The sequence below is a fragment of the Pseudopipra pipra genome, chromosome 4 (assembly GCF_036250125.1).
Source record: "Pseudopipra pipra isolate bDixPip1 chromosome 4, bDixPip1.hap1, whole genome shotgun sequence".
Lineage (NCBI taxonomy): Eukaryota > Metazoa > Chordata > Aves > Passeriformes > Pipridae > Pseudopipra > Pseudopipra pipra.
In genome coordinates, this window is record NC_087552.1 from 987,314 (window position 1) to 1,014,311 (window position 26,998).

General features: G+C 45.5%; 1 protein-coding gene and 1 long non-coding RNA gene across 13 annotated transcripts in view; one reads left to right on the forward strand and one right to left on the reverse strand.

Annotated features, from left to right (window-relative positions):
- LOC135412596 (uncharacterized) overlaps window positions 1–16,427 on the forward strand; it is a 68,597-nt gene extending 52,170 nt beyond the window's left edge. For 2 of the 3 annotated variants that reach the window (XR_010429763.1, XR_010429761.1), the window contains exons 8-9: window positions 10,570–10,661; window positions 15,591–16,045. This is a non-coding gene — a long non-coding RNA (uncharacterized LOC135412596). Of the gene's footprint in view, window positions 1–10,569; window positions 10,662–15,590; window positions 16,046–16,230 lie in introns of those variants that run through there. The other variant, XR_010429762.1, reaches the window with a different exon arrangement.
- On the reverse strand, window positions 414–25,823 carry USO1 (USO1 vesicle transport factor). 10 transcript variants are annotated; one of them, XM_064651292.1, is made up of 26 exons: window positions 25,690–25,823; window positions 25,392–25,478; window positions 25,208–25,272; window positions 20,999–21,078; window positions 20,013–20,024; window positions 17,615–17,715; window positions 16,636–16,738; window positions 16,422–16,477; window positions 16,045–16,165; window positions 14,512–14,690; window positions 13,926–14,066; window positions 13,080–13,168; window positions 12,415–12,569; window positions 11,958–12,163; window positions 11,105–11,125; window positions 9,283–9,393; window positions 8,540–8,658; window positions 8,162–8,343; window positions 7,173–7,294; window positions 6,319–6,457; window positions 5,418–5,581; window positions 4,734–4,823; window positions 3,892–3,978; window positions 2,396–2,494; window positions 1,729–1,944; window positions 414–1,339 (listed from the first exon to the last, which is right to left on the reverse strand). In XM_064651292.1, exons 1-26 carry the CDS (start codon window positions 25,753–25,755, stop codon window positions 1,262–1,264), a joined length of 2,889 nt encoding a protein of 962 aa, XP_064507362.1. In that variant the 5' UTR covers window positions 25,756–25,823; the 3' UTR covers window positions 414–1,261. The 10 variants fall into 10 exon arrangements, with proteins under 10 accessions (XP_064507362.1, XP_064507363.1, XP_064507361.1 ...); XM_064651293.1 differs by having other exon boundaries at window positions 3,898–3,978; window positions 11,958–12,169; XM_064651291.1 differs by having other exon boundaries at window positions 11,958–12,169.
- Between the last annotated feature and the right edge of the window lie 1,175 nt (window positions 25,824–26,998).

Below are 26,998 nucleotides of genomic sequence, written 5' to 3' on the forward strand. Positions count from 1 at the left end.
TACTGAAGCTGTCACCTGTGCCAGGGCTCTTAAGAAAGGTGTTGGTAAAATTGACTTTCCAAGCCCGGCAGCTGCCCACCACTCTTACTGTGCCCCACTTATGCTCAGAGTTAGAGTAAAAACATCCCTGCAAAGCTCATGAGTACCATTTATGTCTGTCTTTCCTGCTGTTCTTCATACTGCCACCTGATTAAGCAATGATTTTACTTTTAAAAAAGGCCCAAACAATTTAAGCACTTACTGAAATCCATAGTGTTCCAAAAATCAGAAAGTGAACCGGGTGCACTCTCTGTACTCAGGTAGAGAGCCTCAGGAGGTGGTATTTCAGTACTTGCCTGTGCCAAAGTGGATGAGTTCTAGACTCTCTTATGTGTATTAAAATATATTTTATTAAAACAGGACAAGAGAATAAATGAGCGCTAAGTAGACATACCTATTTTTATTACCAAAAGAATTTGATGCATTTACCATTTTCAGTCTTCTTTTAAAATTTTATCTTTTATTCACTCATCAAGACCAAATAAGTTATATAAATCAGAGCAGTTTTCATTTCCTCAATGAAGTAGTCAACAAGATTTTAACTTCTTATGCTGACGCAGTAGCATGTTAGTTTTTTTCCAAGAGTGTACTGGTCTTGGGTTTCCACAAAGATTCTTCTCCACAAGGCTACCTTTCTTGCACAGCTTTTAATGGAAACTCTTCCGTGGTACTAGCAGAACACTGTGGTTCCCCAGGAGGGTCTGACTGCAGCCAGGGCGGGTGTCAAGGCACACACCTGTGTGCAGGTGCACCCCAAGGACCAGCCCCCCAGGCTGGCAGAGGCCACTCCAGCCCTTCTGCCTCCCACTGCTCTTTAGAGGAAGCCACAAACTACCCTGAAGCTCCACGCTCAAGGCAGGGGCAACGACTCCATGTGACAGGTGTTAAACCAAATACTTTTGTATTTAATTATAGACAAATGCACAGGACTATCAATGACAATGAACTGAGGCATCAGCATTGCCATGTCCCTGCTTTAAACAGTGTCTAAAGCAACTTCTAAACAAGTACAACTTGGGATATTCATGTAGAACTGAAACGGTGATTTGTTTGCTTTACCTAGTACGAAGGGGTTTCAAACACTCCAGGAACTTGGAACCAGGCCCTCGGTTGCCATTTCCCATCTGCTTCCCATAAGCAGATATTTTGCTTTGTACACCAGTAATAGATTTTTCCCCAATAACAATGCAATCTCATTTTCATAGTAACACACAAAAGCATTCTAGTCCTGCTCATCTTCGTCCCCCTCCTCATCTTCGTCCCCTTGATCTCCAGATTCAATATCATCTTCATCTTCAACCTGAAATTAATAGAAGATCTGTTGTGAGCAGTAACACCTCTGACTTTATCCAGCCAGTGGAAGACAAGAGAAATGCTTAGGGAGTGCAGATAAGCTTATAGCCACCCTCAGAGTATCAGCCAGATCAATTAATGCTTCATACATGCAACTGTCATAATGTCACAGCTTTTACTTCTCTGCCAAAGGTGGCTGAGTACTGGGGACAAGAGGGAGGGGTCATCTTTTACTGATGACTGCCAAATTAAGTTGAGAAAGTAACTCTGGTATGTTTAACACCCCTCTGTGCATAGAAAGAGGCCTCACCAGACTTTTTGGATCAAGCTTTGCCATACCCAGACTGGTCATATCTGCCTCAGACCCAAGAATTCCTTCTGCATTCCTTCACGTACCGGTACACCAAGATCCTTCAATTTGATCTTGAGTGCAGATATCTTCTGATCCTGATCAGCCAAAAGCACCAGGAGATCATCCTGTTCCTTCTTGGATTCTGCGACCTCTCGCTGCAGTTTGCTCTTCTCATCTTGCAATATGGCAACTGTGCTGCTGGAGGAGTCCAGGTGCTGCTTCAGCGACTCCTTCTCCTCAGAGAGGGCTTTCACTTCACTCTGCCAACAGGAGAAATCCCACATCAGGTTACAGTAACAGCAGTAACAGGAACAGCTGTTTCCTAAAACCACGTTCCGTATGCTACCTTTAACAGCTCCAACCCACTTTGTGCCTGGTGGCCCTGCTCCCACACACACCTACACACCCTTACCCAAACCACTACCAGGACAAGTACTGACTGGGGCTCCCTTCTACCCAGCCCAACTGCATTGGCCATGCCAGAGTACAGCTCATTCCTGACTGTCCTTACAAACTCCTTCAAGGCAGACAAGGCCTACATTTCCCCAGGGAAAACACAGAGGAGACATCCAGCTTCCCCTACATGGCCTGAGACACTGAGGATGCTAAGGAAACAAACCACTTCCACCTAAAACCTTTGCTATTGTAGAAGTCCTCCTCATTGAAGGCTGATTATGTAGTGGCTTAGTTTGGTGTTCACCCACTACCAACCTTCAGTTCTTTTATTTCTTGCTCCAGTCGTGCCTCCAATTCAGAGCTGGTTGCTGCTGTTGCACCACTGTCTCCTAACACAGGATCTACAGTTGCATTCTGTGGACAAGGAATTCACTATCAGTGCCTCACATACCAACACAGTAAGCTAAAGATATTACAGTCATTTTCTTAAAGCATCTTTCCTTTTTACAGCGTAGCCAAGGGATGGTCATTATATACATCCCATGCTGCAAGGCATCAGGAAACAGATCTGTGATTGTGGGGTCTCAGTGAACTCCTATGCACATGTTCACACAAAGAGATCACAAGGTGCAAATCTTTGTTACATGGAAGCTAGAGTTGAAACAGACTGTTCAGGTTTCTTCCAGGCAGACTCTGTAACAGCCAACCCACTTAGACACTTCTGAAGGGCCAAAGATGCTTTTATTAGATTTAATACCCAAATCTCTGTGTGTGACTACTAAAAACAGCACTAGTGAAACCTCAGCCAGCCCTGCCCAGTTATAATGTCCATAATGTGGCAACTGTCTGTCAGCTACAACGGCCACACAGCACAAATTCCAGACAGTTGCCTTCCCAGTTGTACCACACTCGAGCCAATGCTCCAAGCAAGGGAGGCAGGAGGATGTAGGATGGCAGTGAGGTGGCCTGACAGCTGGTGGCACCATGGGACACAGACACACCTCTGCCTCCTGAGCACACATGGCCAACACACATGCAGTGGCATCTCCCCTGAGAGCAGCTGACACTTGTGACTGTAGCAGTGTTCAAAGCCTTCCTCTCTGACCAGCTGTACATGAAACACTTGTCTGGCAGCTGTTTGCATGGCCTGTGTTCCTGCAGCTTCCTCCGTGTAGTGGGCTGTGGAAATATCTGCAACACTTCCCTACAACGTGGTGTTCAAGTTCTGTAGCTCAGTGTTCACTTCCTAAAGCTGTTTGCTAGTGCTGAGGACAGTCACATTTATTTAGCTATTCTGTCAGGCCTTACTGGGTCATCACTCCAGGACCCAGCCAAGGAAAGCTTTGCAGCATTTGGAGGCCTGCACAGACAGATGCACCTCCCATTTGCCATCCAGCTGTACCTCAACTTTGCAGTCAGCATTCTCCAACACTTGTAAGAATAATCCCTTCCATGTACATGATACATTATTCTTGTAAGAATAATCCCTTCCATGTACAGTTGTCTCTCACAAAACTATTTCCTTTTATTAGAGTATAAGCTTAAACCCCCAGTAGTTGGTATTTGCTTTTTTAAGAATACCAAGGAACAGTGCCCTCCCAGGGCACTAACTTGACTACCAGTCCCCTCTGTTCTCATGAGGGGTTTGTCTCAGTAACTCATTACTGGATTTAAAATGCTGCTGGAATCACTTGATGTGTATTCTTAAAACAAGACTGGTTTAGGACAGAAGCTACAGACACTCTAAGCAGCAAGGCAGGTCTTGAAGATTTAGTCCCCAGTAAAAACAGAAGCAACTTGTGCACTGGTACCATTACTTGTAGCTTTTGATTCTCCATCTGAAGCTTGGAGATTTCTCCAGCCTGTAGTTGTATCTGACTCCTGAGCATTTCTAATTCCTTTGGGAAACAGACAAAAATTTAAAGTTAATTTGATAAGGCAAGGTAGTTACTCACATGATATTTTTCTCAAGTTCAATGCTACCAGACTCACTACCTCACTAGCATGTATGTGAGGAAAGCTGCCTCCCTCTCAGTGGGAGCACAGCAACCATCTCCCTAGGAGACTAAACTAGACTATTTTCTACCCTGCTCTCACAAACCCATTTCTCTGGAATGCCCAACCAAGGCACCTGTCTGAGCCCCAGTCATGTTTATCAAGGTGTTTCACACCACCTAAACTCCTTCTGCATCTTCTGTCCGTTATCCCTCTCAGAGCACAAACCCACTATGACTTACTAATCCAGGCATAATTAGTTGTGATCAGACAAACTTTGCCAGGTATTTTTTTGAACAACAGCTACCTTAAATTCCTGGATCTGCAGTCATTTAAGCACTTAGTCTGTGCTGTACATCTAATACCTGGAAATTTCCATAGCTGCATTTAAACATATGCTTTGCAGTGGATAAACACATTCTGCAAGTCTGACAAGTCAAGTGTCTTGTCCTGCCTGAAACCTGTTTAGTGAAAACTGATTTTTTTTTGGATGCATAACCTTGATGCTCCAAGATCAGGACCATCATTACAAAGACAGATGATTAAAAACAGCAACACATTTAAGAATCAGTGCTCCTCCCTGAAGGGTGACAAAGCTCCCTTCCCATCCCAAGCTACCCCTGTTGAGCCCAGGTTGGCTGAAATGCCACAAGTTCACCTTCTGCAGCTCACTATTGTGCTCCAAGCCAGCAGATCTGATGGTCTGTGAAGACTGCTCTGCGGTTCCCATTTCCAACTGGGAAGAATTCTGTAAGAGCAACGCAAAAATCAGCCTTAGAATGAAAACCCTAAATATAGTCATGTTGTCAGAAAAAAGAAAAAAAAAAAGAGCAAGCAAAGTGTTCTTGCATGATCAAAACTCCAGCAGAGAAGCTGCAAATAGACTCAGAAAGGCACATCAAAGCTCTCTGATGACATGAGAGCAGCATTCAGAGGGACCTCAGCTCCTCTAAGGTGGGTGCACAAGCCCCCCTCCCCAGTGCAGCTGCAGGAGACAGGCACCACTGACAGCAGCATGTGTCAGCCTGCACTGACAGGCAGGGCACCAGCAGCAGGTCTGGGGCATTACCCCCACCAAGCTCCTAGGAGATGCCCACCATTTTTCCCCACCCAAAACACACTAAGACTACTGGTTCTAAAGTTGCACAAGTTTTTGTGCCAACAGTGCTAAGCAGCAGAGGCTCTGCTCCCAGCCATCTCCTACCACATTCCCTCTTTCCAGCATGCCATTAGTCAGGATAGCTTGGCTGCCACCACCAGGAGGACATGCACAGCTTCAGGCAAGTTACACTTGAAACCAGGAGCTGGCAGCTGGATTGAGTTCTGCTGAGACAGCACTTACTAGTTTCTCTATCACAGAATCCTTCTCCCTTAACTGCCCTTGCAGCAGTTCATGCTTGTTTTTCCATTCTTCCAGCTCCTCTTTCAACTTGCTCACTTCCTCTGTCTGAATGCCATTCATCTGGAACGTGTCACTGTGGGAGTTATGATGCTGGCTGTCCTTTCCTAAGGAACAGGAGTTTACAAAGATGAAACCAACATCATTCTAAAGTTGGCTTCAAACACACAACTTGAAGTCCTTACTGCCTGTCCCCCTTCTGCCCCACAGGGCAATACAAGCCATTCTAACTCAGGAAGCCAAGCACATTATGTAAGAATTCTTTAATAATAATAAAAGCACATGATAAAGAGCTCTAATTTGCCATTCCTTCAGGTATTTATGCTGCTTCAGCCATTCAGTCCATCCAAAGTAAGGCCATGACAAATTCTATAGAGGGAAGATAATTGTTTCCAATCATAGATAATTTAGAGTTTTTTCAAATAATGCAATAACCAGCTTATCAGGCATCTTGACCTTGGAATCAACTGGAACATACTGCCCTGATTTAAACACTCAGCCATTTCTCTAGTGACAGCAACAGGCTTCACCTTGCACATCTGCCCTACTGCCATCTTCCCCAACTCTTGCTTTCATTCCAGATCCCAACTTCAGCACACTCTGTGGCCCACCTGTTCCTGTTCTGAGCCTGAACAGGCAGTGACTGGCTTGGATTAACCTGCAGCAGAGCAGAGGCAGCCTCTCCCAGCAGCTCCCTGCTAGCCACAGTTCCCCAACAGACATGGCTGCTGGAGCTCTGCTGCAGCTTGCCACAAGTCACACAACACCTCAGCACAAGGCAGACTTTATATATGATTTTATATCATTCCTCCTAATATTTTACATTATTCTCCATGAAGCCTACCTAGCTGTACTTTGAGGAGATTATACTGGTCCTTGTGCTGTTGGATCTGGGACACTTGCTGTGTGACAGTTGCCTGGAGCTGTTCATTCTGAGATGTTAAAGTGTTGATTCGTTGCTTTAGTTCTTCAAGCTCCTGGTCCTGTGAAAGGAAAAAAAGAGCACTTAGAACTAATAACACTTCTGAAAACAATCCTGTCAGGAAGGTGAATAAAGACAAAAAAACCTTAACAGGACCTGCACTTTAGTCCACTTGAAGAATCTTTAAAGAAGTCACAGCAACTGCAGACATCCTATGTTCACTAAAGCTTCACTGATGGTTCACAAGTGCCCCTGAGTTCCACATGTCCCCTAGACCCTCATCCCTAAACTCAACACCTGCTTTCAGTTAAAGTTCATTACCTTTGTTCCTCTACTTGCTGCAGCAACCACACAATTGAACTAACACTGGAAAAAAGGTTCTGAGAGTCCACCCATAGTAGGTATAATACTCAAACTACACCAACAAACCGCTTCTTCCTTCAGCCCCATTTCATCTGTGGCCTTTCCAAAGGTGAGAGCACAGAATTAAGAACTGCATCTCTGAGGGGATGCAAGTTCTCCAGTTCCTCATTTGAGAAGAAATGCTCCAACACAAGAACAGATGCCCCTCAAGAAAAAAAGAAAATAAACTTATCCAGTGTTCTAAACACTGACATTTCAGTTAAACCTAGGCAGAAGTGTTTTTAGAAGTGTTTCTGCATTGCAAGATTCCTTGTCACTTGTTTTGGAACGGGGTATCAAACTGCACTGCAGTGCCTCTGGAAGACAAAACAAAGGGCTTGTAAAGGCACATGTACAGGGTAATGTCCTCTTACCTGCTCCCTAATGACTTTTTTGTAGTGAGTCACAATGTTGTCATGCTGTTCCAGTGTCTTCTTGACCTCCTCCTCCTTTTTATCCTCCTCGCTGGACTTGTAAATAGCTTTACTTATAACACCTGTCAAAAACAGTATTTGTCAATTAGAGCCCAGTTCATTTTTTTTGGTCTTCAAAAGAGTCCCAAAACCTCACAGTCTGAGTTCATGGCTTGATAAACTCAACCTGCACATTAAAAAAAAGCTAAGGTTTAATAGCAAGTGGTGATTTCTTTATTGCAGGGTTTGTACACTTACTGCTTTACTTGGTTTCAGACAAGTTTTGAGTCTGTCCTATCCGAAAAGTTGTGTTTTACTTGCACTATGTCTGCACTATAACTGCAGCCCAAGTGGCTGTAGAATAAGTGCAAGACTCTGAACTACAGTGGCAAAAGGCAGATCAAACTGCTTGGGCAAACCCATATTTACAGTTGCTGCTTTAAGGCTTTTTCCTTCTCTAGTCTGAGGTGTAAGTATTATATTAATAAACAGGACACCAGTTACATGTTAAGAACAAAGACAACCTGTGAGGGACAGAAAAGACTAAAGCAAGTGTCCATCATGTCCTAGAAAGCCAGGAAATTCAGCATTAAGTTTTCTTAATTTAAGAGTTGGAAACAGCCAACATTTGGATTGTGTACTTCCACAAATCAAGCCTTCATGATCATCACATGTGCTTGAGTTTCCATGTGAGCACAGGTAAACAGCTCCTGGCCAGTGTGGTAACTCCCAGAACCTATTAAGAATTTAAGAATCATTTCTTCTAAGAACATCAAGTAATCCAGTTCAAGTATTTTTACTAAACACTAAGTGCAAGCTCAGGTATATGATGACTTCCAGCTATTCCTGTAGCCTTGTCATGTCATCACACTACTTTAAGATAGTTACATTCAGCACATTTGGTAGCCACCAGCTCATCATAAACCAGAGAAACGAGTGCAACATCTCACCTTCCAATTCCTTTACCAGCTTGGTGAATTCATGGTCAAACATCATGTGGTCTGGGCTAGAGAAACTAGGCTGGGGCTTCTGAGCAGCTCTGGAGTAAAGTTCATGTTTGCTAATGAAGCCAAGCTTCTCAATGAAGTTCTCCCTGCCAATCCTCTTCTCAATCAGCTGCTTCAGCTTCTCTCTAAAAGCAAGAGACAAATCAATCCCAGTGCAACAACTGAGAAGTGAACCCCTCCTTCCCTCATGGCAGGTTTTGCAGTTGCAACTCTTATCTGTCTCAACCCCACTGCCCTGTCCCAGTTAAAAGCCTCTTAAACCACCACTTGCCACTCACAGAACCTTTCCCTAGTGTCCTTTTATTCCTACATCATACTTACTTCCTGTAATTCTCCAGGGAATTGTCATTGTAGTAGATGGAAATGCCAAGCAAAAGTGCACACAGGCCTTGGACGAGCTGCTCCTCTTCTCCCAGGTTCTCAGCTATCTGCCCTGTGAGCTGGAGCTCTTGTTAAGGATATTGGACAGATTTCAGCATCACAGCACATGCAATGAGTTTCTCCCTGTATACATTCCCATTTATTTTCACATGTAAAACCAAGCTTGATTAAGAATTAGACAGAAGAGCTGGTAAAACCCTTGCAAAGTTAACTCCTGTTTTGAAGGACTTTTGAAGGGTAATCAGTGGTTTCCCTGGAAGTTCTCAGTAACTGTTTAACACTAAAGATTTGCAGTGTAGATAAGGTGACAGTTTAGCCTTACAGACTTCAGTATTTTTATCCTGAAAAGCAAGCACAGAATTTCTTCTTAAACAGAAGTATGAACACTCTTCCTGCCACTTAATTCACACTAAAATTATCATTGGGCTTGTTGCAGTACCACCCCACTTGGCTGGCCAGCTGTGGTGCTCTTCCACTGCACTGTGGTATGTGCATCCTACAGACAGAGCAGGGTACACAGAGCACTGGCAACAAAAGGCTCATTTTGTCTCTTGGCCCACTGCATTTTCTTTCATGTCATGCAGAATCCCTGTAAACTCATCTAGACAAACCTCTGACTTGAAAATGAAGAATCCAGGTAATGTCTAGGCAAGGAGTTCTATCCACAAGCAGGTCAAGGATACAAAAGGTACATTGGCTGGGTTGTGAAGGAAGTGGGTGACAGCAATGGAGCAGTTGCTCAGCCAAGTGCAAAGCAACATCAGTAGTCCAACCCTGGTCTGCACTTTGCTGCCCTGCAAAGAACAAAACTCCCCATCATCACCTTTACACAGTGGGTGACTAAAAAAAAAAAAAAAAAAGCTGTACTGGATCAGAACTCACCTACTTCCACCTCATAATTTTAAAAGCAAGTCATGTCTTTAAAAACCACCCATTCTTTAGCTATTCTGGCAACAGCTTTAGTGCTTGGATCAAACAGACATTAAACCATTCATATTGAGCTGTCTTCAGACCACACCAGCAAGCAACACACATGTGAAAAAGGATTCAAGGCAAGTTAGCACCTAAATAAAGTCATAACACATTAGTTCTGCATTTGTAATTAAAACAAGGGTGACACAAAGGAACATACACACAATGCCTGTAAAGAAGGAACAAGGTGTACATGTAGTCAGGGAAGGATTCCCTGGAAGAGATGCATCACCAAGACTTGCCCTGCTGACTAAAAACTGCCAAGTGTTCCTATTATTTTCTAGGTCAAAGAAAGATAATACTGGAGTGGCTTTCAGTTCAGACAGGAATGCTAACTGCAGTACTTTATTTCTGTCAACTTGAAAAAAATCAGTTTTGTCTCCAAATTGACTACTTCTGTCTCTGCTAGAGGGTTTTGGGCCCAGCTGTGCTAAAACAGGCATCCATCTCTTCCAACAGTCAATAGTCAGATGGAAGCAAAAGAGCTCCCTCACTTCTGTTTCCAAATACTGGCTCTGATTGGCCCAGCACTATTAACCAGTCCATACTGGGAATAACCCCTGGAACTGGCAGTGTTGCCCTACAGCATGTGGGCACACCTCAAGCTTCTTGAGAACACTGGCACACACCCTTAACTCAGAACCATGGAATTACTTTTGTTTACATGGAATTACTATGTGCAGCACTTAGCACACACAATTTATGCTGGAAGCAGCTGCAAGCCACATTTATTCTCATGCACTGCTTCCTATTCTGAGGTCAAATTGATGTGCTCTGCCTAAGGATTTCCACACAGTGCCAAACACCCTCTATAAACAACAGCTATTTTCTAGGCACACTGTGGTAACACCCACTCAGAGATGACAGTGCTCCATGGCTGCTGTTCTACAGTTCAGGCTTGGCAACAACACAATCCCACCCCTCAGGACAGCTGTGATCAACAGAGTAAATGAAACTATTCTACAGCAGCAATAATTTTTTTGTGCTTCAATTAACAGCCTGGAAGTCAAACAGCTCTTCAGGGGTCATTTGCTCAGAATGAGAACCCAGCTATTCAGGACCAGTAGAGCCAAGGTTAAAGTATCTGCTGGTAAGTAGAACACACCCCATGTCTGGAAGGCAGGTTAAACAGTTTTTCCTTCAGCAGCCAGGACACCAGCAGCATGTTCCCACTTCAGATGGTCCCAGCTGTTTGCTACAGGCCAGTCAGAAAACAGCATTTCCAACAGCTTTAGTTTTCCTTACAAGAAAGCACATCTGTTACATGAACAGATGGTCCATGAGTCCACCCCACTGCAAAAGAAGCCCCCGTGCTGCCCTGTATGCCACAGTTCTGTGGAGCACCCCTGGAGCATCCCCGGAGACACAAGGAGTTTGTTAAGCCAGGGAAAACCCAAACCCACTGCAACACAAAGCTGTAAGTGGAAACACAAAAAAAAGCAGTTAAAGAAAACCTCCCCAGCAAACCCCAGACAAGAGGGAAAGGCCTGCTTTTGGCAAGAAAATGCCCAAGCTGTGCCAAAAAATACATACCCGTCTGTCGATCTTATCACCCTGCAAGTTACACACACATTACTGGAGAACCCTCAAGTGGAACACAGTTCAGACACATCCCCCCCAGTTTGAGTCTCTTCTATTATTTAGGACTGAAGAGCCTAAAGCAGTTTTACTGACTCAAATTTACCATACACAAAAATGGCAGGAAGAAGATAAAAATGAGTACTGGCTCTTTTCAGCTACAGCGGCTGAAAGAAGTCACATGAAGGAATTCAAAATTCCAGCCATTATTTGCACTTGCAGGAAAAGTCTAATTACCACCAGAATAACTAGCTCCTTACTATTCCACATGCTTTTTTCCCCCAGGTGGTTATAACAGAGGGGAATGTCACAAGGAGGTTTGGGCTAGAAGGGGAACTTCTCTCACTGGCCATTTGCCAGGCCAGGTATTAAGATGCTGAACAAGTTCAAAAAAAAGCTTTTAGCCTTTCATAGCAAAGCCAACAATCAATACATGAGAGCCTGCTGTTTTCATGATGTTTCTAGTTAGCAGGCCCAGGTTAAATACCAAACAGGCACTTCTTGAGCACAAAAACATCATCACTGGGGATCCTGCCAGTTGGTCTTATCTCTTACGCCAAGTTTTGGGGCTGGATAGTTCAGGGCATCTGAGAGCAGGCAGCATCAAGAAGCCATGTGATGGAAAAGCAAGATTGGCTGCTGTTCCCCTCCCTGTGAAGCACAGAGTGCTTTAAGCAGTGCTTAAAAACCATCTGCAAAAGACAACCCTCCTCGTTATACCACCTGTACCCTCACAATGCCCCTGCCCAGGAGCTGCATTCCCCAGGACACCCCGAGCTGTATCCCAAGGGTGCAGGCAGAGCCGTACCTGGGAGAGGATGTTGGTGCACTGCTGCAGCAGGGACACGGGCGGGTTCCCAATGCTGGTTGCCAGCTGGACCCTCAGCAGCTGCTCTTTGAGAGTGGCATTCTCCTGCAGGGCATGGGCCAGGGCCACGGCAGCACACCAGTTGGACAGGGAATCCGTGGAGAAGAGGCCCCCGCAGAGCAGCTGACCCGCCGAGACTGAGTTACCTGTAGCTACCAGAGAGGCCAAGAGATTAAAACAAGCCACAAAACCAGCCAAGTATTTAGGACAGCACAGACTTTAAATGCAGGAGGAAAACAAACAAACAAACAAACGAGGTTTTGGAGCAATCCTAAGCCAAGCTGCCTTGCCTGGATCAGACACTGAGCAGCAGGTACTGACTCCCCCCAGCACAGCAGCTGGTGCATTAGCACAGTGCCAGCTCAGGGCTCCCTGCAGCCATGTGGGCCTGCCCTACCATCAATGGTGGATGGCAGGAGCGTGGACACAATCTCTCCTTGGCCTTTTTGGTTTTTGTAGAGGAAGCACTGGAAGCAGTAGAGAACAGCACAGCGTAGCACGAAGGGCTGCCTCTCGTTCACCATGGACATCAGCAGGACTACAATGGCAGGCCTGGAGGAAAGGGAAGGGAAAGCCATCAGAACAAAGCTGTGAATGCAGACAACCACAGCTACAATTTGAAGGGTGTTCTACATGTAAGGGAAGGTATCTTGGCCTACCACTGCATCTATAGCCATTTTAAACAACAGCATTAAAACACCAGGTGTTACTCAAGTTTTTCAGTTACTTAAAACACAGAAGAGCAGATGGATTACCCATCTTCCTTGCCTCCAAATGCTCTTGTAGACTGTCCTCTGGCTGACAGGGGCAGCTGATCCAATCTAGGAATTTCTCTGCTATTGCTCATTCAGTTTTCAGGTGCCACCAAACATGAATTCTAGGCCTCATCTCTGTACTAACACACCTGACACCTTCGTGCTGTACCCAGTACACCCCACATGAACTTCAAGGTGTTGCTCCAGAGCCTAATTCCAGCTCTGAATTTAAACAGTCCTTTGGATTAGACTGTCATGGCCCATACCAATACACTACTACCAGAGTTAAACACTTTTCTTGCCCTACCTTGGTGGATTAGAAGGTGCATTTACAGAGGCAAAGTAGTCTTGATTGGTCTGGCATCCTCGGATCACCTCTGATACAGTATTAATGGTCTGGGGAAAGGGCAGAGAGAAAAGTTAAAGAGAAATTGAAGTGTGAGCCATAATCTACCACCTAGATCACTTCAAGTTGTTCAGTCTGACCCTGACAGCTCAGTATGTAAAGGCACACACCAAGCCTCGGCACAGATCAATTCAGTAAAACCACTGCACATGAAATCAAAGCATTTAGGAGCTGTGAAACACTGAGCTAAGGTTAAGGGACAAAGAGCTCAGGGGGCTCTACCACACCCAGTCATCTCCAACTTAATTTTCTCTGCCAGATCAGTTTTGCTGTGCCAGCCAGTTAAACTGGACACTTTTTAAAAAAGTGAAAAGGTAAAACCTTTTATGAAACAAAAAACAGCAACAGAGGAACCAGCCCACACTCAATCCACTGCTGACAGGGCTTTCTAGAACCTAGAATTCCTCATCATTGGAAGCCTGCCAAATAAGAACACTTGAAGACTCTCACAACAGAGAAACAATAAAAAAACCCACCCCCAAACCAGGAAAACAGATCAATTCAGCTGCTCTGGGATATGCTGAAATCCAGCAGAAAAAGTAAGCAAATCCAAATCCTTTCTGCTTGCAGAACACAATGTAAGTGACTCTCCCATCTGTGCTGCCCACAGAGGAAGCTGATATGTCTGGCATCTGAAATACTTGCTTAGCTAATATTCAGTTTGTCTCTTCAGCAACTGGTTCTCCCTGTAGACTGCTGTTACCACCGCTCTGTTTGCCCCCACCCCTCCATCCATTTGGCCCTCACCTCCGTCAGGATGTCGGCAGGAACCCCAGTTGCCATGAGGATGGTGCAGAGCTGCTGTAAGAGCCCGCAGTGGAACATGGCCTTCTGACAGCTGCTCGTGGCACCGGGAGGGTTGGTGGGAGACACCAGCACCCGCACAAGCTGGAAAAAAGGGAAACACTTCCACGTGAGGAGAGCCCAAGACATTCTGGAACGCAAAACCAAGCTCATTTGAGGTTGACCATGAAATAGAATTGCTCCTCAGAATGGAGACTGGAGAAAACTAGAATGTTCATCTCATTGCTACCTATGGCTGCTTCATTTTGAGTTCCATACAGGGGGATTCTTTACACAGAACATCCCTGATTATGTTTTGATCTTCACTCAGTGCTGCAGCTCAGGTTACATGAAGCTGTGTGATACACCAGCCATTACAGGTCCACCTTGGGCAGTGTTGGTGCTGAAAGCAGCACAGCCCATGAGCATTGGCAGCTAGTTCTGAGCTACAGGGAACACATGAGCCTCACAGTTGTGACATGACACTTCACCACCAGGGAGCTGACAAAGTGCTGGCATTGGTGCTTAGGAGCTAGGGGAAGGGTTTTACCTGCAGCATTAGGTGAAGGTTAGTTACTTTCTGTGCAGACCACCCACAGTTGTCATCTCCCACCTCAAACCAAGGCTTCATACGCTGGATGTAGGAACCTTCTTTGAAGAAGTTCTGATTGGAATTATTATTCTTCAGCAAGTTTTGTAAGAGGAGGAGACAGTCTTCCACCACTATTCCTGATGAGAGAAAAAAAAATAAAAATCAAAGTACAAGTGAAAAGATGGAAGCAAACTAGTTTCCCCTTGCAGGCAGGATGTGTTGGGTAGAACAGAGCACACACTTCTGAGCTCTTCATTCTGAACACACATTACACTTGGATCAAGAACTGGGAACCTCACAAATTAAGAAAGTAATCCAAGGACACTCTAAATTAAACACATTGATGTTGATCCAGCCTATTTCCAAGGAAATCATAGTTGTTTTTCTTCCACAAGTCCAGGGCAAATTTCCAAAGCATATACAGCTCATTAGTCAAGTAGGTAGGAATGGGAAAGACCTAAAACAAAACCCCACCATCACTCTGTGTCCTGAAGTTCACCTACTTGAGTGTCAGACTACACTGTCTCTACCATATGCACTCAAATGAAGTTCCTCCTGAACTGCATTGTGGTTCCAAGGCAGCAGTTTCTTCCTGGGTTACACATTCGTTCTCTTCAATCACTGGCTACATCTTCAACTCATTTCAAAGCTACTTTCTAGTTCGTGTTATCCTCAGATAGAGGTTCCTCCCATCAGAGGAACAGATACGTAGGGGGGGAAGCAGAGAAGTTTTAGCACTTAGGAATTTACATACCAAGTCTCCTAAAATTATTAACTGCCTAAAAATAGCAGCTTTAAATCAAAGGTTTGCTTAATATTTCCATGCCAACATACCTGGAGTAACTGAGCTGGAAGAGAAGCATTAGCTGCTCCTGCAGCCCACAAAAAGGTCATCAACAGCAGCCTGTCATGTTACTGAAATAGACTGTGTAGTAAACTACAACTGATGGTAAACTCATTGTGTGTTGCTAGTGAAAAAAGAGCTCCCAAGTGCTGCACTATTTCTGCTCATATTTTTTTATCCTTTATCCCAACAGGTAAATCCCTTGGCAAGGAGCTGACCAGAAAACTGAAGTTATCAGAGCAGCTGAAGGAACTCAGCAAGCTGTTACCTCCAGCCACTCCAAGCATCCAAGGATCTCACAGGAGGAATGCAGATGCTTAATTCTGTAAGTGACAAATGCAGCACACACATCTGACACTGCCATTCCAAGCACATACATTCCCAGGCCTAAGCCAGGCAAGAACACAGTAACTCACTCACACGTGCTCAGAGAGGTGGGCTGATGTTTTAACTGTCACTTTTCAGCAGACACTGAAGCCCTGCTACTTGGTCCATCTGGTTTTGCTTGGTTTGTTACTACCAGTGTAAGTTTTGCTCCTTCTACCCAGTGACCCAGGTCTGATTACCCACTGTAGGTAGGGGTAAACCTCATGTAAACATGTCCTAATAGCTGGTGCAGAAGCACAAGACCAAGTCTTAGACTTTACCTCCATCGCTGTTTCCTTCCTCTGTTATGATATCCAGAAGTCTCTCAAAGGCATTTTCAAAGGCAACAATTTTCTGTATGGCTGCATTACTTTTGGTCAACTGCTGTAACAACAAGACTCCCTTGACAGGAGGGGGAGAGGAAAAATTCAGCTTAGTTTTTCCAGAACTCCATTGCTTTTCTCAAGTCACAGCTCTCAGAAGGATGCTGAATGAACAGCATAATCCTCAGCCAGGACCACAAGCCTGGACTTCATGCCCTGCAAGTCAGCACATCTCAAACCCCACCACGGACACCAGGCAGCGGTTCCCTCCTGGACAACACCGAGGATGCCAGGTGGCCACACAGAACAGAGGGGGAAGTTCCTCCTGTACTTACATCATTCCGTATCACCTCCCTGGAGTCTGCCAGTAAATCCATCAGTCTGGAAACACCTGCAAGAAACACGCTTTTTTAAAAAGTAGCATTAAAAGATGCAGCTTGTTTGTGCTGGGGGTCTTCAAGACCCCTTGCTCAAGACTCCTCTAAGCCCTCTGCCATGTCTGCTGAGCTTCCAGCTCCAAGGTTATCAGCAGTGAATTCAAGCACTCACCCATGGGGCTGACAAGAATGATCTGCTGCACCTGGGGGCCTTGCTGCTTTAAAAGAGATGTAAGTAGCTTCACTCCAGGCCAACGGACATGGAAATCAAACTCCTGCAGAGATGGAGAGGAGTACATTAAGGAATCCATCCCTCAGTATTTAACTCAGATGCACTGACAGATGCTTAACACTGCTGAAAGCCTAACATGGCTTCCATGTGGGGAAAGCACAGGATCATAATGAAGTTGGATTACCAAGGGAAAAAAAAAAAAAAAGGTATTTGTGTTGCTCTCTTCAAGCATAATACTTTTAGTTTAGGAACAAAACTTTTTAACAGCTGCAAGTGAAGAGGCAATTCGGGAAGATAAAACCATTGGAAAATGAGTTAAACATACCATGCTGCAGGAAAGCAGTCACCCTTTCCACTTGAATTGCATCTCAGACACTACTGTCTCATGATCATTTAATTATCTCAAAAATTATCCTTGCAAAAGTCACAGTTGGTGCTGTTTGGGGAGCAATAATTTTTATTGTTTCTAATCAAGTATCTAAAACCCTTTCCCAAGTAACAGGATGAAAGGAAATGGCCTCAAGGTGCACCAGGGGAGGTTTAGATTATTAGGTATTAGGGAAAACTTAACCACTGAAAAGGTGGTGAAGCATTGAACAGCTGCCCAGGGCTGTGGTGGAGTCACCACCCCTGGAAGTGTTCAGAAACATGTGGATGTGGCACTCTGGGACACAGCTGAGCAGTGAACAGGGTGGTGCTGGGTTAACAGTTGACTCCACGATCTTAGAGGTTTCTCCAGCCTCAAAGATGCTGTGATTCTTTTCCATGTTACCCTGCTTGAAAAGCTGCACTAATGGTGTTCATCCAGGTCAGTCCTGAGTCCCCTCCAACCCCACACTAGATGTCAGCACACCTCACACAGGCCTCACTGGGACAAACCCATGGCTCTCTCCAGCCCAGGTACAACACTGGTACTCACCTCTACAAGAGTCAACAGGAGAGTGACATTTTCTTGCTGTTTAATGAAAATCTCTGTGAACTGACTTCCCAAATCATCAACTTGTTTTGCCAAGTTTTCTTCTGTAATAGTAAAAAACAAAGTATTACAACACAGTTGGAACAACTTCAGCAACTCTGATTTTTATTCTTATTAAAATAAGGCCAGGGGTGACCAAAAGACTTTGAGTCACTGGTATAATGTTAATGGAATTATTTTCAGGACAAACACCACAACAAGCTTTTCACAAAACAAAACCCCTACATGATTGTGAGAGTAACTTTGAAGTCTCAGAGCACGACATCCCCATGCAGCTCAACCAATGCAGGAGAGCAGCTCCCCACAGGGACCACTCACTGATGTGTGAGAGCAGAGTACACGTCACACCACTGCTGCAGGAACACAAAGCAAAGGCAGAAGTATCCCACAAAGTGACAAAAGCATGCAGACAGCATCTCTGCACCACTGCTGTTTTTCTAGGCTGAGTGACAATTTACATAACTGCCCCACAAAGCAATGGCATGTAGGCACTACTGCTTGGCACAGTTAAGGGAATGTCAGCTGAAAAACTTCAGGAAGAGCAACTCTAATCCCAAGGGAAACAGATTTTTTTATAATATAAAGTAACAGAACACAAACAGTAAAGCCAATGAATTTCTGACTAAATCTAAGAGTCTTTGGATTTTTTCTCCTACTTGAAGTGCAGGATTTACAGCCTTATCAAGGAGACATAAACCATTAACAACTGAGCAGGTATAAAAAGGGTCAAAGACCACACACCATTTCCAAGCTCTGCACTTGCTGTGGGGTATGGCAAAACAAATCTGGTGTCAAGAACATGAATTAAATTCAATAAACCTAATTCAAACTGTTGGCCATGGTGATTGACTGCAAGGTATCAGTAACATCTACTTGCTAAGGATTTCCAGTGCAGCAGAAGTCTTTTGTATGGCCTTCCAGACAGAAGAGCTGATCATTTCCCATGTCATACAGCTGCATTTCCCCTTTCAGCAGGCTTAGCAGTACAGAGCTTCCAAGAGGGACAGAGAAGCAGCTTCCAAGAGGGACAGAGAAGCAGCAACACTCTCCTCTAAGTTTCTTGCTGCCAAAACGATGAAACATTACGAAGAAGTGATAGAAGAGAGGACAGACTGTGTACAAAAATCACAGCAGCCTAGGCATGGAGCACCTAGCACAATAAATCCCATAGTGAGCTCTCTGAAGCTGAGGGTCTTAGCAAGTCTGGCACACTCCTGGTTTACATAAATGAAAATAAAAACCCCACAGGAGTTCAGCTTCTGCACTAGCTACTGCAGAGTAAGAGGCAACTCAGCTGGGAATCAACCAGACATGGATTGCACACTGTAGTTTGCTGCAAGCCAAGGAGAGAAAGCCCCAAACCCTAAACATTTTACTTTTCAAATTAAGTCAAAATATCTCATTTTGACTTTTCCATGAGCTGTTACTGAACATCTTGTCCTTTTCCCAAGCCCAGCTGCAAATAGCAGGTGTTTGAACTCTTGATCCCAACTGTTGTCCTTGCACAAGTTCCAGGTGGTAAGGCAAAACCTGAGCAGTACCCACAGCTTGCACAGCTTCTTTCAGCTTTGCTGTAACTTTATTTACTCTAGTTCAGGATTCTTCTATGAAAGGGCCAAATCACCTTTTTTCTCTCTCAGCTCTTGCTTTTTTCTGTAAGTATTTCTTCTGCTACATTTAAGGCAAAGAGGGAGCTGGACAAAAACAGGCTGTGGTGGTTTGGGCTCCTGCTCTTTGAATCTAGACACTCACAAGGTCCTCAAATAAAAGACAAACTTCCATCTGGTAAGATCAGCTCTTAGCAATTCAACAACAAGCAGCACAGCAAACTAGAATTTAATCCCAAAATAAACAGATGAAGTGCATTTTGATAAAATCAGTTTAAAAAAGGAGACCGTGGAAAGAATTAGTGGTGACTTGGAGTAGAAGTGAACACTATTTTAACATGCATTGCTTAAAAAAGACACTGTGAAGGATGCTCACGTGCAGCTCGTGCATTTGTGTCCAACTTCAGGGCTTCTTGCAAACAAACCCTGTTCACAGATCTCAGCCCACGAAAATCCTACCAGTTCTGGAGCTGCACACTTTCATGACATCCTTATCAAGAACTTATCATACAATCTGTAGAGATCTGCTGGCATTCAACATGCCAAATCACAGGAGAAATCCAATTGGAAACACTTGAGCTCCAAGGAGTAAGTGTAGAGCAGAAGGCAAAGTGCTTCCCCTGAGCTCCAGTTGGGGTTTTTACAGTGTCCCTTTTAAGTGCCAGCAAGTGTTACTGGTGTGAGTAGCAACTAAGGCTAAAGTGCCATATTCATACAAGTAAAGGTTCTTTTACCTTCAGAGTCATCTGTCAGTGCAGATAAAATAAAAAGAAAGAAGAGACAGGTTTACAAGTTGAACAGCTTTCCACACCACACAACCCATGACAGCATAAGCTCAGGTTTCCCAAACAGCCATCCCAGCTTCCTACAGGAGCCCTGACTCCTTTGGGAAGTTCTTATGGAAGGGGCTGAACCAAACCACCCCTTACTCTTAGAGGAGTGGTGATCTCTCACACAACTCCAGTTTGACAATTCTTTGCTCATTTTAAGAGACTGCCAATAACACTCTAGTCCAGTCCATAATCAAAGCCACTGCCACAAACATGGATTCACCAGCACTGTAGGACTCTGACCTTGTTCAAAATATCTTTCATTAAGATCAGGGAACTTGATGAACAAGGAAAAGAAAGGCAAGTAAGCCAAGCAACAATCTGATAGTCTTTCAGAGTAACATTCACAGGCCTTTGAGACCAGCTTTGATGGCCTAGCAAGTAAGTGGCATGGATTTTCACAGCCCAGCTGTACAGTGGCTGCTTGGACATCTTGGGAAGGACTGGCACAATCACTCTGTAAAGTGCCACAGCAGGGCTGAAAAACATCTTCATACTTACATGGTATCACTATCACAGGTACCTGAGATCTTACCTCTCAACATCTCTGTTGAGTCACCAGATTGTAGTGTCCCATTTGACAGTAACAGCCCAAATTATCCTTTCACAATAACAAACCATGACTTGATTTTTAACTTACAAGACTAGAAAAGAACAATTATCCCGTTCCAACCTGACTGCTGTTCACAGAACATAGTTTTTAAAATTAATAAGCAAGAGATCAGTGTTATTTTAATGCAAGCTGCATACAAGATTTTTAGCATTGTCCTAACAGCTACACAGTAACAAAGCAAGTCTCAGCATTAGTAAATCACATTTGATGATGATTTGAAGAAGCCCCCAGGAAAGGAGCCCCACAGTTAATACAACTATTACTACTGAGTGCTTACCTTGCTCCTCCTCTTCTAGGTCATTCGATATTACATTGTAGAGAGTGTCCAAGGCATAGCCAATTATTTCAGAATCTGAACTGCAAATGAGAGAACCACTTTTCTTTAATGACTTATTTCCAGCTACTCTTACAAGATTGCTTTTCTGCCCAGGCAGTTCCCTCTGCAGCTTTAGGTTGCTCCCCCAAGCGAGCCTCAGCAAGTCTGGTGACACAAGATGACCACAGGAAGCTTCCCTGTAGGTGTGTCTTATTTCCTGAGTCATTCCCTCCAACCTGTTCCTCAAGTGTACCAGGAAAAAGCTCTGGGAAGGCTTCAGACCATTTCCCAGGAAGTCACCCAAGGAAGCTGCAGACAAGCTTCAGCACCATCCCAGGATGTCAGCCAGAACCCCAGCCAAAGCTTGGAAGAATGCAGGACCAGCTGTGGATTCTTCCAAACAGGCCAGCCTCTCCAGCTACACCCAGTTATTAAGGGGTTTTGAATTCCAAGCATCCCCATCAAGATGCAGGGCAGCCTTGCTAACCCTCAAGCATTAGTTCACCTGCTCACACCCAGACCTGCCTCAGGACAGACCTGTTTCTTCTGCATGACCAAGACTGAAGCATCTGTAAACCCTGCACTACAACCAAGACACAGCCACGAGTGCAGGAGCAGAGTGTAGCCATTGTGCTGCTGCTTGCTTTGCTGCTCTTAAACCAGGAAACAATCAAAGCACAGCTGGTCAAAAACCAAAGGAAAATAAAAGCTAAGATCGCAGACAAAGGTACCTCTGGTTGCAAAGACACCTCACAGTACTGGCATGACTTAGCCAAATATCTGAAAAGCACATTGTCAAAAAAGATCTCATGCTGACTTTAAGTGCTTGCCTGCACTGTGTAAGGCATACCAAGGCACACCAAGTAAGGCTCCACAGCAAAAACAGATTTGCATTTTAAGAGGCTGCTAGGCTGGCTCAGAGCAGAGGCCTGAAAAACCACCTCACCTTTTAATCCATGGCAATGGTCTCACCTAGCAGGTATGATCACATCTCCAGCCTGCTTGTGTTTTCCCTGTGTCATGTTAGTTCTTCAATACACTACTACAAAGTCTATGCTTTCCTTTTCATAGACTTGAAACAATTCCACATCTAATAACACACAGAAGTTCCCTGGAAACCTTAAAACACCCACCAAGCTGTGGCCTTGCTTTTCCTTTGCATTGTTAAGGAAATCACAGCAGCTACAAAAGAATAAGCAAATTTAATGTAGACATTTCTGTAGTTCAAAGAGAACACATCACAAAACGAGGACAGCAGTGTCCCACCTCTGCTGTTCACTGCCTTGCTACCATCTGCTGTTCAGCACACACCACATCTCATGGATTATTCTCTCCAGACTGAAGCTGCCCAGCTTCTCCTCTGGAGTGACAATCAGTCAAAGAAATAACACTTCTATTGTCAGGCATCCATAAAAGATGCAGCCCCTGAGCTGGACTGCTGCATTGCACAGGCCACCTTCCCCATCCTGCCTCTGCCATTTGTGACTTGACATGGCATTCAACCCAGATATCAGGGCAGAGCTCCCAGTTCACACACCACAGCAGAGCAGAACCACATGGAAAGGAAGGCACCCATGTATGGGCTGTCCTACACATAGATAACTATGGTCTGTGCCTTAGGAAAAACAGCTCTCTTAGGTCCACACATTAGGTTCCAAGCTCTCTCCAATGTCACACTGAATTTCAAAAATCTTCTAATATACATAGAGACAAAACAGTTAGAGATCAAGTTGGCTTCTCACTCCTGTGCCTTCTCTCACACCAACCGCTCAGTGGTACTGGCCTGTTCTACAGTCAATGCCAAGTTCTTTTCAAAATAATCCCTGGTGGGATGTAGCAACATCTAGACAGCTCATCAGTACAAGTCCTCTACCACATCTTACTTTATATTACAAAATAAACATATGGCATAAGAACTCTGGTGTGTGTAAGAGTCTGGAAAATGTAAAGCTGACTGAGGCTCCAGGATGGCTGATGCACAGAGCTGGAACACTAGCCCAAGAAGCCAGTTTGCCAGAAAACAAGTTTTAAACACTCAAGCAGGAGACAGAGCTTCAGGCAATCGAAAACTGTTTTAACAAGTAGAATCCTGTCTTCCATTTAGGAAATGGTGTATTGCTGTTCCAGGATAAAGGCTGTGACTAATTTGAAACAACAGCCCAAAATCTGAGGACAGAAGTGAGAACAGGACACAAGAAACACCTTCACTTACCAAATTAAACCTTCTGTAATCTTAAACTTTACAGCAACACCGTCAGTGTGCACAGCCAGCATGAGTGACTCACATGAAAACAGTGACATGTGAGAAGACACTTTGAGTCAGCCACTGACTTCTCTTTTCTCATCCCATGCAGCTGCACCGCAAGCAAGTGAACAACAGGTGGAAAGGAGCATTTTCTACTGCTGCAGAAAGCTTTAGGGTGCCTCAGGTGGACACTGGAGAGGTACCAAAGGTCACACACCGAAACAGCAACCACAGCACTGCCCTCTGGCAGCCAACCTGCCTCCGTTCAATATGCCTGTCACACTGGGCACAGGGGACAGCTGAGCCTGGGAGTCACTTAACCAGTTATTCAGGTGAGCTGGCTCGGATTTGTGTTGAAATCATCCTAAACCCCTCTCACCTCTACCATCACTGACAGCAAACAGAGCACCCCAGCACCTTTAGCACCTGCACTGGTCAGCCACAGGGCCTACAGTGCTCTCTCAAGTAAGCCAGGGCACACAGCCTCGGGTGGCTGACATGCTGGCAACAGCAAATCAATTTACCAACATCTTGTGGCAGACAGCATTTCTGCAGCTGAAAACCCAAACAAACATGTATTTAATGTTTTTTTGAGCTGCAGCCTGAGTTACAGAAAACATCCACAGGGGCCCAGGATACACTAATTCCCAAGGATCAACTGGAACCCAAAAAGCACAGAAAAGCCTCAAGTCCCTGCCCTGAGGGGTTCAGCTTGGCATCTCAGCTAGGAGCAGAGTAGAGCCCCACCTCCCTTCTCCAAGTTCAAATCTGCCCTCAGGAGCAGAGAAGCAGATGAAAGCAAGGCTCCTTAACCTAGTTTTTCTGAAGGGCTTCCCCATCATATCAGGGACAGTTACTCCTATAACCTTCCCTCTCGCTGTTTGCACCAGGTCAGACGTTCAGTTTAACTATCCAGGCAGATGAATAACATGGACTCACCTAGACAGCAGCCCCACACCTTCTTCCCAGCTGGCATAACTGGCTGGGCAAGCAAGGCCTCCACCAACAGCCTTGGGTTGAGCACTGAAGAGTTTTATGTCCTACATCCATAAGTGGAGCAAGAGGCTTCCTTCCAGACACACAACTGCTGCTTTCCTAACTGTCCTTTGTCTTGACATCAAGAGACACACTCTTCTTTCCCATGTATGCACATCTAGGTATTCCACATAAGACCTTAAGGCTGTTTTTTATCAGTTTATCAGCTTAATGGTTCAAACCCAGATAGAAAGACTGTCCCAATCCAAGCACTGCAAACAGGTTCCATGTTACAACCTGTGCCTACTATCAAGTACAGCAATGCAATCAGCTGCAGAGATAGATAACATATTTCAAACACTGGACTCCACAAACACTACATTCTGGTCCCCACAGAGCATTCAGACTCATGTCATCTGTCACAGCAGCAGCCCTGGCATCCTGCTCTCCTGTTCACCTGAACCCTTCAGTGTCAGTGCCTGCATTACTACCCAAGGCAGAATTATTCTACCAGTTCATTTTCTAACACAGCAGCAAAAGCACACACCTGATGACTGCATTCACTTCCTGTTAATTGTGTCTGCTTCACCTTTTGCCCAATAACAGGCTGATTTGGGTTATTTCAAACCCTGTATGAGTTAAATACATGGTCAATTTGGACTCGCCTTCCCACAGCAGTGAAAAGTAACCGCTGAGAAGCATGAAGGCACTTTGGTACTACCTTCACTCTTGAGGTGGTGTTTCTGTCCCTCATCCAAGACCCTGGAATTCTGTCCTTATCCCCTCTGAATATGCTCTGATAAACTTGATCATCACAAAAAGCCACTGTGACAGGAATTAGTAGAAACACAGCTCCCTCTATGCCTTGTCAGTCCAGAGCACTGATTCCGTACTTGTTGTTTCAGCAGAAGGGGGTCCCGTTCCCAGCCAGAGGAGGCTGCAGCACTCACCGGTCTGTCTGGAGAACGTGGATGAGGTGTTCCATGGCCTGTATGCCGACCTCCAGCCGGTATTTCTGTTCGGAGAAAACCAGATTCGTCAGCGGTCAGAGCCCGAACACCAAACAAAGCTTCTTTAGCAGTACATGGCAAAGGTACTTCAAATCCACGCGGCTCCTCGGAAGTTGGCACTTACCTTGGATAACGACTTGAGCGCACGAACGGCGTCCCTCCGGTCATCCAGCAACGTGGACGAAGCCACCCGGTCACAGAGCTTCTGGATCTGCAAAGGTACGTAACACCCGGGCTAAGGCGGCCGGGCAGGACCGCGGGGAAAGCTCCCGACACCCTGTCCGGGCTCCGGCACGGCACGGGAGAGGTGCCCCCTTCCCACCCCGCGGCGCCGGGCACACCCCGGGCCTGTCAGCGGGGCCAGCCCCGGCACGGCCGGCGCGGCCCCCCGGCGCTGCCCGGCCCCCCGTGAGCCCGCTCACCGTGTCGGCGCCCGAGGGCTGCGGGCCGGCGCTGGGGCCGCCCATGACGCCCCGCAAGAAGTTCATGGCGGCTCGGCCCGGCCCGGCCCCGCCGCTCCCGTCCGCCGCCAACCCCCGCGGAAGCGCCGCCGCGCCTGCGCTGCCACGTGGCGCCGACGCGGCAAGGGCGGGACGGGGCGGGACAGCGGGAACGCCGCGGGAACACCGCGGGCGGCCGCGCTCCTCAGCGCCGGGAACAGCGGGGAAACCGGCCCGGCCGGCACCTCCGGCCCCGGCCGCGCTCCGGGAGAGATCCCAGCCCTCAGCGCACTTCCCGGCCTCGGTCGGGATCCGCTGCTTGGCCTGCAGTTCTCGTTAAGGAAAAAAAAAACATCCCAAACGGGTGCGAAGAGCAGGGTCAGCTCGCAGAACGTTTTTTTGTGTACTGGCTGCCGGGGACAAACAGATGGGCAGATGCTGGGGGCATTAACCTGTCTGAAAAACAAACCCAGCACTGGTTACCCCTGTAACCCAGTTCCCTGAGACTTCTCAGGGGTCTGTGCATCCACAACAACCCCAAGACTCGGAATTCAGAAATTGATATGACTTAAGAGTAGCTATCACTTTTCTATTTTAACTACAAGTAGAAAAACACTATTAGGTTTAACCCTAACTCACTCAGGGAGAAACAGAAGCTTACCCAAATAACACTGACGGCTCAGTCCAAGGCAAGAGCACCAAGTAGTTGATTTTCTTTCAGATGCTGACTTTCCCCACATTGGATGCTACCACAGCACTTCCTGGATTCCTGCTGAAGAGCAGCAGCCAAGAACCATCACTCGAAACCCTTCAGGCACTGCATCCACAGACCAGATCCCAGTCTGATGCTGCTCTCCTGATGGTTACTGGTAGGGTTTGGCAGCGTTTGGTTTATTCTACATATCTAATTAAAGCAATTTTAATTCCAAATACAGTAAATGAGCACAGAAAGCTCCAATTAGGATGATCGGTTCCTAAAATTGGTTAATTTCATTCCAGGGAGAAAGCCCCTCTTACATCACAATTTAAATCAGGACCTTCAGGGATTTGCTTTTCCCCAATTAAAGAACAAAATCAATACTTTAATCTGAAATATGCAACTGAAAGAGAACATTTACTCTTACTATATTCTAAAATTAATAGCTTTCTCCTCTATCTGGAGACAAGCACCAAAAATCAATGTATTAGGTTTAAAAAGATGAAACACCACAGCAGTCATTGCAAAATTTGTCAAGCACTTACCTTAATTTCTAACTGCACTTCTTGTAGCATCGGGAGATGAAGGTCTGAG